Source organism: Gossypium hirsutum, chromosome A13 (genome assembly GCF_007990345.1).
Source record: "Gossypium hirsutum isolate 1008001.06 chromosome A13, Gossypium_hirsutum_v2.1, whole genome shotgun sequence".
NCBI lineage: Eukaryota > Viridiplantae > Streptophyta > Magnoliopsida > Malvales > Malvaceae > Gossypium > Gossypium hirsutum.
Window position 1 is genome coordinate 102,663,105 of NC_053436.1, and position 13,354 is coordinate 102,676,458.

A 13,354-nucleotide genomic window follows, 5' to 3' on the forward strand; every position below is an offset into this window, starting at 1 on the left:
ATTGTAAAAGTCCAAAAACATAGAAATTTCAAGGAGAAAGCAAGCATTAAACTTACATGCAGGGGCATAGCCAGGGGGGCTGGCATGGGCCCCAGCCCCCCTAAAATATAAAATTACATTTTAGACCCTTAAATTTTTTTAAAAATTTTAAATTAGTAAAGGTAAAATTTCACTTTGGCCCCCCTAAAATTACAAAAATTTGATTTAATCATTTACAAATTATAAAGATATAAACTATAAAAAATTAAAATTTCATCCGGCCCCTCCTAAAATTTTTTTCTAGCTTCGCCCCTGTTTACATGAACCTAGAGTATGGAAACCAACTTGAACTCTCTTCCATGGCTGTTTTTTTAGCTGATGAAAATGAAGAGAAATGAAGAGAATTGAAGAGAATTCTAGATATTCTCATTTGGTCCCATTTTTATTTAGTTAATTTTGGCAATTTTCCAATTTTGCCCTTAATTCACCCATTTCCTAATTTTTCTCAGCTATTGCCGCCCAAAATATCTCCTATGGGCTTATTTGCACTTTAGGTCCTTCCTCATTTGACAATTGAGCTATTTAATTCTTTTAACAACTTTTACATATTTTTCAATTTAGTCCTTTTATTTAATTAACCACTCAAACGTTAAAATTTTCTGACGAAATTTTAATACTACCTTATTGATACTCCATAAATATTTATAAAAATATTCACGGCTCAATTTATAAAATCGAGATCTCAATACATGTTTTCCTCAATTTCTTGACTTAATAAATCTTTATAAAACACAAATTACTAATTTAAAAATCTCTCAAAAAATCACATTTGGCTCATAATTATTAAATAAATAAATTTACGAGCTTATTTTTCAAATTTAGTGGTCTTGAACCACTATTCCCGACATCATTGAAAGTCGACTATTACAATAAATCTTTCACCAATAAGAGGAATAACTTTTTATTGGTTTGTGTAAACCATGACAGGTGTTAGACTATCGAGACTTACTTGAAAATATAAATTAGATTCCTCTTTATTGGTTGGTGTAAACCATGACACGTGTTAGGTTATCAAGATATACTTGAAAAAATAAATTAGTTGATAGTAACAAATGGGATCGTATCTACAAAAATCGATAATAATTTTATTTCTTAAATAAAAATAAGTAAATATAAGGTGGTTTCCAAAAATAAATTTTAAATTTAAATTAGAAACTTAGAGAAGAAAGAAAAAAATTAAAAGTTTGGAAAATCAATGGAGAAAAAATTAGCCAAAGGTAAAATCTCCTTTTGATTCATAAGTTCAATCATCGATACAAGGATATATTTAATGCTTTTGTAACTACCCAATTTTTAGTGGTTTCGAGAAATATGGTTTCGAGACTCTGTTTTCATAAATCGAGACAATAAAGATTTAATAGAGATATTTACGAGGTTATCATATTGATGAATTGAAATTTGGTTAAGTTATTTAACCGAAATTGTGAGTAATTATGGCTCAGTGACTAAATTGTAAAAATTTAATTGTTATAAAATTTTAATTAGATTAAGGCTTGTGGACTTAAACAACAATTAACCAAAGACTTAAAATAGCAATTATACCATGTTAAAATGTTTATTAGTGGACGGTATGATTAAGAGACCATTAACTTAATTAAAATAAGGTTTGTTTAATTAAATTAAGGTTAATTAAGCTAATTTAAAATTTAATCCTAGTTTATAAGTGGAATTTCAGTGGAAAGAAAGAGAAGTTTATCATCTCCAATTGATTCCAATGACAAAATGGTGCTTGATTCCATTGTTAGGTTTTTCCAAGCTTTTGGCCTTAATTTCAAGTAAGTCGCTAGCCATTTTTCTTTGATTTTTATGGAATTTGAATCATGAGAGCTTGATCTAGCTAACTCATGCACTAATTTGCAAAACTGTTAAAGTTTTAGAAAGTTTTCATGGTTGAGAATTGAATGATTTAGGTGTTAAATTGTTAGAAATTAAGCTTAGTATATAAAAAGGACTAAATTATAAAGCTTAATTGTTAATTTTGTACATGAGGGACCAATTTGAACAAAATGAAAAAATATCATTAATTTTTGGTAGAGAGAAAATAGAGGGTCCCTAATGAGTTTTGGTGAAATCAAATTTTAATTTGAGGCCCTGAATTGGAAGTTATGCTTGTCCCGATTTTAAGGACTAAATTAAAATTTTTACATGAATTGATAATTACTTGTGAATTGTCTGGAATTTGATAGTATGTTTTTATGACTATTCCTAGCTAATGTCGATGTGAAATTATCGAGAGAAAAAGGAAAAATAAAAGTAGTTGACGAGTGGCCGGAAATTTTGGTTTGTGCATTTATAATTTAAAGTAATAAATTGCTTGAATTTTCATGTTAAATGCATACGGGAGTATCAAGGTAAGTATATAGTAATAATATAAACTATTATATTGAGCTTGAATGTGAATTCTCGGAATAAAAGATGAAAATGAAAAAAATGTAAAATAGCAGTAATTGTTTTAAATATGTCATGTGCTATGGAAATTGTATAAAAATGTAAGGAATAATATGGGATGTGTGTGATGTATTGTTGAATTGAGTTTTAATAGTGGAAATGATTGACAAATGATATGTGCACTAAATTGTAAAAAGGAATTGAATATTGGTATCCTAATAACTAGTCGACTGAGTAGGATATAGTTGGCATGTCATAGGATTGATTTGTGTACGGGTTATGCATTTATGCGCCAAGATGCACTTCATGTTCCAGTACGTGCTTCGTGCACTAGAATGCGCATTATGTGCCAGTTATTTTTACTTCGATTTAATTAACAATGCACTTTGGTGTGTTGGCTGGACGATCGTGTATCCATCCAAGTCAGGTTAATAGGGTTGTAAAATGTAACTTGGTGAATGATATGAATGTGTATAAATTGATAAAATTGAATGAATTGTACTTAAATGCAAAAGAAATGTTGAAATCACACAACTGAGTATACAAATCAAATGAAATCGAGCCCCGAGGGCCAAAATGGATATGAATAAGTCAGCAGACTCTAGAAACTAATAAATAATGTGATATTAAGAAGTGAATTATGTGTCATAAAATGTAAGTGATTCATGGAAAAGATTTATACTTGAATGCTTAATGTTGTAATTGGATTGGATTGAATAAACATTTGGTACATACTTAAGTATAAAGTTTGATGTTGAAAAGTATGACAACTAATTTGTAAGTTAGTAGGATGTTATGTGCATATAGACATACATGTGTGGAATTCAAATGTTTTGCTAATGCTTATGATATATGCTTTGAATTATAAATGTACCATTAAGCCTTATTGCTCAAAATACAGTTTGTTTTTCTCGTATGTAAGTTTAGGTGATTTTTTGTTTTGATCACTTAACTATTCGAAAGTTTTTATTTACGTCACTAAATTGTTAAAATCAATCATATATGCCTTTATTTGTTTGCACTGTCTGTATCAATCAAAAGCATTTTTTCCCCTTCTCTTCTATAGTTTAGTTTTTTTTAATGAAATAACTTTAGATGCCACGAATCTGCAAATCAAAATTCAAACAACTTTTCTTTTATCTCCAACATAGACCGTCAGATTGACTTGGATCTAATATATGTTTTTTTACTCGTCGATGGGTACCAATCCACCGTACCGGTTGTGAAATCGTCGCTTGGAGCTCACTGGCAGAACTTTTTCTTTTAAAAAGAACTTAATATCCCAATCACTTAAATAAAAACTTTTAAATAGTTTGTTAACTTAAATAAAAACTTTCGAATAGTTCAATGACTAAATTATAACTTTGTTTAATTTGGTGACCAAAACAAAAAAAAATGGCCATAGTTTAGTGACTAATGGTGTAATTTACCCTAACTCTAATTTCACAACCTCGATTGCGCCTCCAACCTCCTCCCACGCGGCCGCACCGCTACCATCAGTCGGCCTCTGTCGTCAGTCGTCTCTCTCAGCATCAATAAATACTCAATTGCTCACCCTCTCTTCTCTCAGCCGCCTCTCACAAACCGCACGTCTCCCACTCTCTCTCAGTTCGTTGAATCACACGTTTTATTTACAAATACTCACCCTCCATCGAATTTAATATTTTATTTTCAATGATATGCTCTTGCACTCTTCAGTTTTTCAATATTTGTGATTGTTTCACCATTTTGATTTTTACATGCTTGGCCTTAGATTGTTAAAAGAGAAAAAAAAAATGAAATAATGTTTGGATTTTGATCTTTGGAATTAGTTAATCTTAATTGAATGTTTGCTATTTAACAAGTTTACAACCTTTTTGACATTTCAACTGGAGCTCTTAATCTTTAATTTTACTGTAATTTCAATACAAATTGAGTTAGGTCATTGTTTATCTAGCTTTAGTTTTTTTTTAAAAAAAAAAAAATCAGTCTGGTCGGTATTATAAGACAATAATCAACTTTATTGTATCTAACAAGTATTCATATTCGACACTTACCTTTCGATTTTTGTAATAAAACATATAAACATACAAGGAATAAGCAAACGGAAAATGATAAACAAAACAAAAGAAAAAGGCTTTCACTTTATATATAATCATATGCTATACATAATACGAATATATATATATATATTTTTTTTACATTAACTCAACATATTCACAGCTACTTGCTCATCAGTCACCCTTGAATCAAAGCAGGCTAGGCTCCAAAAAAAAAATAAATCCAAAAGCCTGCAACTCCCATGGAGGAGACAAGATGCCATTACTGGAATTTCATCCTCTACTAGCTTGTTCCTTTCTAACATGAATTTTAGTACATGAAAGTTGAACATGGAACTCTAGTAACTATACAATGGCAACTGTGGTGAGGACATTTGAGGTCTGCCAAAAATATGCCTAACATCATCCCCGGGCACCAACCAAGGTTTTCTCCTCACTATCTTTACGGTTTACGTATGTTTTCTTTACCAGAATGTCTTCCACTGCAGGAACAGGATTGGGATCCAATCGAACTGGTTTTGGTTTGTAGTTGAAGGAAAGGTCCTTGTTGGCTGCCAATGCCAAAAGCTCCTTCTCATCAAGACCTTTTGTCAGTCCAAGGCTGCATCGATCTGCTGTGTGCCTGGCCAATGCATCCTTGAACTTATGGATCTGTGGAATCATTATTACAATTGTAAATGGAACATGTATCATGATAAAAATTGTGAAAAAAATTGAAAAAAACAACCTATATTATGCCAATGTTAAATAAGATGCAAAACCAGTTGCATCAGCTGAAGAGCAATCTATCTGTCAACAATCTGGAAAATTAAGTGAAAGCAACAAAACCAGTTTTGGTTTCTCATAAGAAGCCGATTCATAACTATTATGCACCGTGCAATGTTCATAAATGAGCACAGAATGACAGATAGGCTGCCCGTTCTCATTCTAATTACTAAACATATCTGAAAAAAATTGTACAAGAAGGGAGGGAAAACATGACTAACCGTTGCATTGGTGCAGCTAAATTGGCATAGACGCCCCTGAGCCCCTCTATAGAACCGGAAGAAAGGCAGCACATGGACATTAAGGGTATAACACATGGATTTGTGCTCCTCATAATTCACCTGAAGAAACTGCAAATCCGGATTCATCTTTGCCAATTGACAAATCTTCCAGATCCCAACATCCAAATTTACAATTAATCCTAATGCAAACAGTACAAATACAAGTATGTAAATTATTATACCTAGTTAAAAAGAGCTCGCAATCACCACAATTAACCCAAATACAAACAAAATAGTATAAGTACATGGAGATGCACAACCATGCAAAACAAAGCACATAAAAACTACGAGTCTAGATCATTATATCTTGGTAAAAAGTGCCTTCCAACCACCAAAAACCCAAAAATAATACATGCAGATACACAAATATGCAAAACAAAGTGTATAAAAGCTATAAGTCTATTTTATTATACCTTGGGAAAAAGAGCCCTGCAATCACCACAATTAGTCCAAATACATGGAGATACACAATTATGCAAAGCAAAGTATACAAAACTATGAGCCTACATCATTATAACCTTGGAAAAAAGATCCATGCAATCGCCACAAAGAATCCAAATTCATGGAGATACACAAATATGCAAAACAAAGGATATAAAACTATTGAGTCTGCACTATTATAACCTTGGGGAAAAGAGCCCTGCAGCCACCACAATTAGGGGAGAAGAAATCTAATATAACGAGTTTATCACCAGCATTCAAAAGCGAGTCCACAAGGTCTTGTACAGATGCCACTTCTTTCATATTTGGTGGCAGTTCCTTCTCCCACCAGTTTTGAGTTCTACCAATAAGGCCACTTAGCATCTGACTCTATTGGAGAACAATACCAGAAAAAACAAAAGAGAAGCCAATTAGTATTTTTTATTGATCTTTGAAACATATTAAATTATAGGGAAAAAAGACTTTTAATCATAAACCTAATATACTACTAATTATGCTAATGTTTAGTATCATTTAATGAATAGCAAAAACCAAAACCGTTTTATAAATGTATAAGGTTTGATCTTTAGCATGTGAAACCTAAGATAAGAACTAACTACAGAAAGCTTACAAGAGAACATACTTTAAAAAACAATACCCACACTTCTCCAAAAAAGAAGGATCCAGAAATTGAAAAAGAAAAATAAAGTTAATTAAAACCAACCTGTGCTTTGATGGGAAATTGATAAAACCTTCTCTTGTTCACAGTTTTCTTCTCCAAATAGACTACTCTTTGCCCTTTAAAATCACACCTCAAAGCCATAGATTTCATCTTCAAAGAAGTAAATCTACTTTTTTTAAAACAAAACCCAGAAATTCTCTTAGAATAGAATGCACCTCCTCCTTTTTGATTCTTCTTCTGGCTATAGTCACAAGCTGCAAAGAGATTTGCTTTCCCCAAAATCTTAGCCATTGCTTCTTTTTTCTTTCTATTTTTCTCTCGACAAAAACCAAAACCCAGATTGAAAAATGAACCCTGTCCCTCCAATTCCCAAAGAAAATCAAAATTAAATAAATAAAAGCAAGAAGAGTTTTTTTGCTGTGTCTATGTCATGTACTGTTTATTCCTTAAAGTTGTTGCCTTTTTCTTTTATTTCTTTATTGGCATTGCCAATTTGGTGTTTCCATTTTCATAATCGTAACACACTGCTAGTTTTTTTCATGGTTATTTTAAGGTGTAACGAACGACTTGAACTGTTGATCTGTTTTCTCTTGACTTGAATCTAACGGTTAATGATGTTTTGTAATGAAAAAGATTTTACATGAAAAAAGAAAAGTGTTGGGGCTTCTTTCTAAGGTTGGCCGCTATTTATGGTTGTCTGGAGATGCATGTAATTAGTGAATTTTTCAACTAGTGGCATTCATTATCCCTAAGATGTTGCATTTTTATAAGGGAAGTTTTCACTATGTTTTTTTTTCTTTCTTTCTTTCTTTTTATTTTCAATGTTTTCATTTATGTCTGATTATCTTTCTAACATTCACACTATTTTTTTATGACATAATATTAAATTTATCCTTTATCTCTTGTTAATTTGATTTTTTAAAAAGTTAAATTTAGTTTTTAATTTTTTTAAAAAATACACGAATTTTATTAAAATAATTAAATTATTATTTTTTTATTAAAATATTAATTAAAATATTAAATTTTAAATATCGCAACACATATAACTATCCACTTATAGTTCATGAGAATTTTTAATATGTGTTTAATGAGAAAATTATTGTATAATCCTTTTCAAAATTAATAAAAAAATCGATTTAGTCTTTTTAATGTTTGATTAAGGTAAAAAAATTATATTTTTAGTCTTTTAAAAAATTGGTAATTTAATTCAAGTATTTGTAATACAAAATTTTTAATTTTATACTCAAATTTTATAATCTTATCTTGATCTCTTTAAACAAAATTTTTTACTTTACTCTTGTTGTCACGCTAATATGGTTAAAAAATTAATATTTTAGTTAACATTTTCGTTGAAAAATGATTTAACACTTTTTGAAAGATTGATAATCAAATTAAATAAAAATCAAATTGATAAAAAAAATGTAAAAGTTGAAGGCTAAATTTGATATCATAACAAAAATAAAGAATTGATGCTATTGAATACCCTTGATATTGCCGAGGTTTATGCATATTGCTTAAAGTTGTCTATGGGTTGGGTCGGGTCAAATCCTAATAAAATGTTAAACCCGATTGATATGCCTAGGCCCAACCTAAAAAAAGCTTAAATTTTTACCCAAGCCTAGCTTGATCCAGCCATATTAATTTTATTTTTTTATATAATTTTTTTAAAATTTAATACACCAAACACACTAAAAATATAAAAATAAATATTTCTCAACAAATTAAAAGTATATTTAAAAAAAGTATAGTTTTAAAATAAATACAACCTAACAAGTAAATGCCTCTAAAATAATAATAAAATTAACAAAAAGTGAGAAAACAGTAGCAAAACAATAGTTTAAAAAAAATTTACAAATTCAAGCCGGGCCCGGATAGAAAAACATTAACTAAGGTTAGGCACATTTTCTAAACTGGTCATATTTTTGTCTAAATTCATTTTTCGAGCCTAAATTTTTGCCCAAATCCTCCGATTTTTCGAGCGGTACTTCATGCTGGGCTAACTCTAAATTAGCAGCAACCTCTTCCAAATTCATATAGCATTTTGTGACTCTATGTTGAAACTGAAATTACAGCAAAAAATTATGATCCTATCGATGACCGAACGATACGAACCATAAGCAATAACTATGGTTGCACATTAGATGGTTGCACATTAGAAGGCACCAAGGTATCAGGTCAAACTAGAGCCAGCAAATTTGATGGCATTCCTCTCATCCATCAATCTTCTCAACCTCTGAGCATCTGCAAACCTTCCGGCACCAACAAGGATGTTGGACATAAGAACATAGTCACCTCCGTATCCCCTCTCCAGCTCCATTATCTTCTCCGTCGCCCTTTCCCCCATCTCAACATCACCGTAAAAGCTACAGGCACCTAGCAGTATTCTCCAAACCACTTCATTTGATATCTCACTAGGGATCTCTAGAGCAATCTTTTCGGCTTCTTCCAACCTCCCTGTCCTCCCCAACATGTCAACCAAACACCCATAGTGCTTAATGTCAGGCAAGATTTGATACTCATTAACCATCTTTTTGAAAAACTTGAGCCCTTCCTCAACCAGACATCCATGGCTACAAGCATTCAAAACACTCACAAAAGTGACCCTGTTTGGCTTCCAACCTTCTTGCTCCATCTTTTCAAAACTCTCTACAGCTTCTTTCCCCATTCCATGCATTGCAAAACCAGAAATCAACGACGTCCATGACACCAAATTCTTAGTGTCAGTTGAAATCTCGTCGAAGAACCTCAATGCACTTCCCATGCAACCGCATTTCGCATAGGTATCGATAAGCGAATTCATGACTCGAATGTCAGACACAAGAAACCCTCTCTTCTCTCCATAACCATGAATCAATCGACAAATCTTGACATCTCCAATGTTCCAAACAGCTGGCAAAATAGCTAAGAAGGTTATTTCACTAGGATCAACCCCATCATCCGCAACCATTCTTCGGAACAAACCTAAAGCCTCCCTATGCTGGTTCATCCTAGTATATCCATCAATCATCCCGCTCCAAGAAACAATATTCCTATCAGGCATCTTTTCAAACAAAAAACGCCCGAACTCAACATCTCCTTGCTTAGCCAAGCCAGTTATCATCACATTCCACGTAACACTATTCTTCTCAGGCATTTCATCAAACACCTTTTTACACTCAACCAAACCCCCACTTTCCACATACATGTTAACCAACACTGTTTGCACATAGAGATGAGACTCAAAACCCATTTTTATTTCAACCCCATGGAACTGTTTGCCTAAAGCTAAGTCTTTCAAACTAGCACAAGCTTTAATAAGGAAAGCATAAGAAAAGCTATCAAATTTGAAGTAAAGGTAGAAACTTTGGATTTGTTGGTAAAGAAAGATGGTATCTTTGGGATTTTCACTTACAGCATAGCATCTAAGTACAGTATTGAAGAGCCTAACAGAGTGGGAAAACGAGGCAGTTGTGATTAAGTGAGAGTGAACTTGCTTTGAGACTCTTTGATTTGTTGGGTTTTCGTTTAAAAATGAGAAAAGGTAGTATTTTTTATAGTTTTGTTTATGCTGATGTGAAAGGGAAAGATGGGCTTCGTTTTGTTTAGGTGAAAGGAAAGAAGTTAACGAACGAAAGAACCATACAGAAAATTTAGTTTTGGATGGAAATGGAGAGTTTGTGGACTTCAACATTGATAACCAATGAAAATGTTTTGGTTTCCTATCTTTTAAATCGAAATTTTTACTGAAAAGTTGTCAAAACTCTGTTTATCGTATTCTATCTTTTTCGGGATATGATTTTGAAAGACATCCAATTTGTGGAAAGATTTTAAGGAAAAACAAGAAATTCATTATGGCGCTGAAAATTTTAAGGGTCTGCTATACTTTTTAGACAGCTGAGAGTCCAATAACTTTACCACATAAAAACAGGAATTTCTGGAAATTTTCTTGAACCAAGCAATGAAAAATGAAGAACGATGAGAAATTTCAGAACTTTGTTTATAAAATTAATAAATATTACAATCCCAACATTCAAGAGTAAGCAAAGCATTTGCTCTACCCACTACTAATATAAACAAGAAAAGATTTGCGACCCCTTAGATGGATGGTTAAAGCCATCCAAACGTCGTACAGGTTTTAAAGCCAAGTGTCGACTAATAACACAAGCTTGTACCAAAATTTATGACTAACTGCCTTCAACTTTAAATACACTATTTACAAAGTGTGAATCTGATACAATTTTTCTACAAAAATTTTGATACGTTGCAAATATTTCATCCCAAGTTTTCTCATATATATATATATGTTTTAGAATCTTTCTTCTATCCTAGGAATTGAAAATGAGGGCATAGGAAGTAAACTATGGCTGAAAAATGACTGGTTTAGAAAGTTGGATTGAGTCATATCAGATTGAGCGGTGCTCTTAGTATGATTGCAAGAACTGATAAATTTCTTTGGTGGCTCCAAGTAATCCTGATCAATGCTAGAATATGGTCGCTTGAGTTTGTTTTCCATGGCTGGAACTACTGAAGAGGTCAACTGGGGAAGCTTTTGGGGAAACCTGCTGGTGTCACAGACCGAGGCCTGTTCGAAGTTTCGAAAGCCAAATGAAGAAGATTCATATCCAGCTGTGTTGCACTGGTTATCTGCAAGGAAACTACTAAGCATTGAGTAGTCCATGGCATCTAACAGGTTGGAGAAAGAACAGGACTTCTGGGACTGAAGTTTAAGATTACTATTGTTGTTGCTTGAAGGACTTTCAAGAGCTGGTAAAAGGGCATCTTGAATGAACTGTTCTGCTTCGTCTTCCTCTTGGTTTTGATCATTTGTTGCTGTTGATGTTGAAGCTAAAGCATGTGATTTATTATAGATGCGGCAAAGAACCCAATCATCCAACTGAAAAAAACACATTCAACAACATAAAAATCAGAGATTTAAACTTATTCCAATGATAGCAAGAATTAATGAGAGCAGATTGGAACTGTGTAAATGCAATGTGAAGGGTATTTTAAGCAAGAATAAAGAAGAGGTTTTCTCACCCTCATGGAGCAATCTTTAGACTTGAATGATCTATTATTAGAGTTGGGGTTAGGGTTGTGTGAGAGGCGATATTCATGCATGATCCAATTAGTCTTTATCCCTTTAGGAGGCCTTCCTTTATAAAACACCAAAGCTTTCTTTACACCAATATTGGAATACACTCCACCCCTCCCAGCTGCCATCGAAGATGCAACTATAATCTTATCAGTCCCAGTTGCTTTCCAATACCCAGATCCAGCTGCCCTGTTTGGCCTTGCACCATTAGGGTACTTTCTGTCTCTCGGGCTGAAAAAGTACCATTCTTTCTCACCAAATACAGCTTTATCTGATCCAACAAAAAAAAAAGGAAAAAAAACATTACCACCATTAAAACAAGCTTTAAACATAACAAGAAGCTACGTTATGATTTATGAATGATTCTTTAGATGATAACATTGAAAGGGTTATTAAAGGGAGTCTCACCTGGTAAGTCCCAGGGATCGAACTTATAGATATCGACGTCAGCGATGATGGAAACAGGGAAAGGTGAGGAACTCAGTTTCTTCATTAGATAATGGAGGATGAGTTCTTCATCAGTGGGGTGGAATCTAAACCCTGGAGGCAAACTTGAATGAGGGTGCCTCATGGTTTAAACGAAAATTCCCCCCTACAATGTTAGTAAAAGAAGAAAAATAAGAGCACAGTAAATGGAAAGGATAAAGCGTTTAAGAGCTCTCAAACCAAACACAGAGGGGCAGAAGAAGAAGAAAGGAATTGAAATTTTTGAGAGGGGAAGAAAGGTTGGCATTTTATGGACGTAGGATTTCTGTCGTCTTGTGGAGAAAAAAAATATAAAATTAAAACTAAAGCTAAAAAAATAAAAATAAAATTGATACGAATATCTCATTTATACAATTCTGTGTTTTAGGATTTATAAACACTAATTCTTTTAAGTGAATCTAATTTTTCTTTGTATCTTACTCACCAAACAATTATTAGTATATAATATGAAATATCAACATCTATATATCCATAAAATATATTAGGATAATTTAAATGAATTTAATTTTAAAATTCTTTTTTATGATATTAGCATAAAATTAAATATTATTTTAATAAAAAATTAATACAATTTAAATTTTAAAAAGGATAAACCCAAACTTTAAATATAAAACGCAAAACAAACCTAAAGCATGAGTTACGAATATGATATAACAATAATAAAACATAGTCAAAGAGAGATAGGAAATGTGTAGGAATAATGGCATAGAAAGTGGGGAATGCGGAAGATGATTGGTTAATGGTTTGACATCTCCAAGGAATGGGAAAAGGTGGCGGCTTATGAAGGGATGAGGTTAATTTTCATGACGTCATTCCATTTTTGTCTTTAGTTAATTGCCACGTTTCTTCTCTTCCACATTCCCAATGTCTTGGCCTCTTATCCAAGGTTATCCTATTAAGTTACTCGCAAAGATTTAGTAATACCATCCTTATTTGACTTCATTTATATCCCATCTACAATGCTTCAGACCGATCAGATCATTTATTCTTAGTTCCATCGTTTTATTAAAATTAACAATATCTTCATGAATAAAAACAAAATAATATAAGGTTAATTCAGTTAAAAAAAAAATAAACAAAGACTTGGTTGATTAAAGTGTACTAGTTTAGTATGCTAATCTCATTCCAAATGCTTCAACTGTAGGATGCAATAAACAAATATTTTCCCTAAAAACCCACCATT

General features: G+C 32.3%; 2 protein-coding genes and 1 pseudogene across 2 annotated transcripts; all 3 read right to left on the reverse strand.

The window, feature by feature from the left end:
• Positions 1-4,523: 4,523 nt before the first annotated feature.
• Positions 4,524-7,351, reverse strand: LOC107893164 (thioredoxin-like 1-1, chloroplastic). Its single transcript, XM_016818093.2, has 4 exons — positions 6,657-7,351; positions 6,137-6,322; positions 5,453-5,617; positions 4,524-5,117 (listed from the first exon to the last, which is right to left on the reverse strand). Exons 1-4 carry the CDS (start codon positions 6,903-6,905, stop codon positions 4,869-4,871), a joined length of 849 nt encoding a protein of 282 aa, XP_016673582.1. The 5' UTR covers positions 6,906-7,351; the 3' UTR covers positions 4,524-4,868.
• A 1,042-nt stretch (positions 7,352-8,393) lies between these two features.
• On the reverse strand, positions 8,394-10,490 carry LOC107893166 (pentatricopeptide repeat-containing protein At1g09220, mitochondrial). The gene has a single exon (XM_016818095.2). It carries the CDS (start codon positions 10,282-10,284, stop codon positions 8,785-8,787), a length of 1,500 nt encoding a protein of 499 aa, XP_016673584.1. The 5' UTR covers positions 10,285-10,490; the 3' UTR covers positions 8,394-8,784.
• An 86-nt stretch (positions 10,491-10,576) lies between these two features.
• LOC107893167 (NAC transcription factor 47-like) lies at positions 10,577-12,568 on the reverse strand (annotated as a pseudogene).
• Between the last annotated feature and the right edge of the window lie 786 nt (positions 12,569-13,354).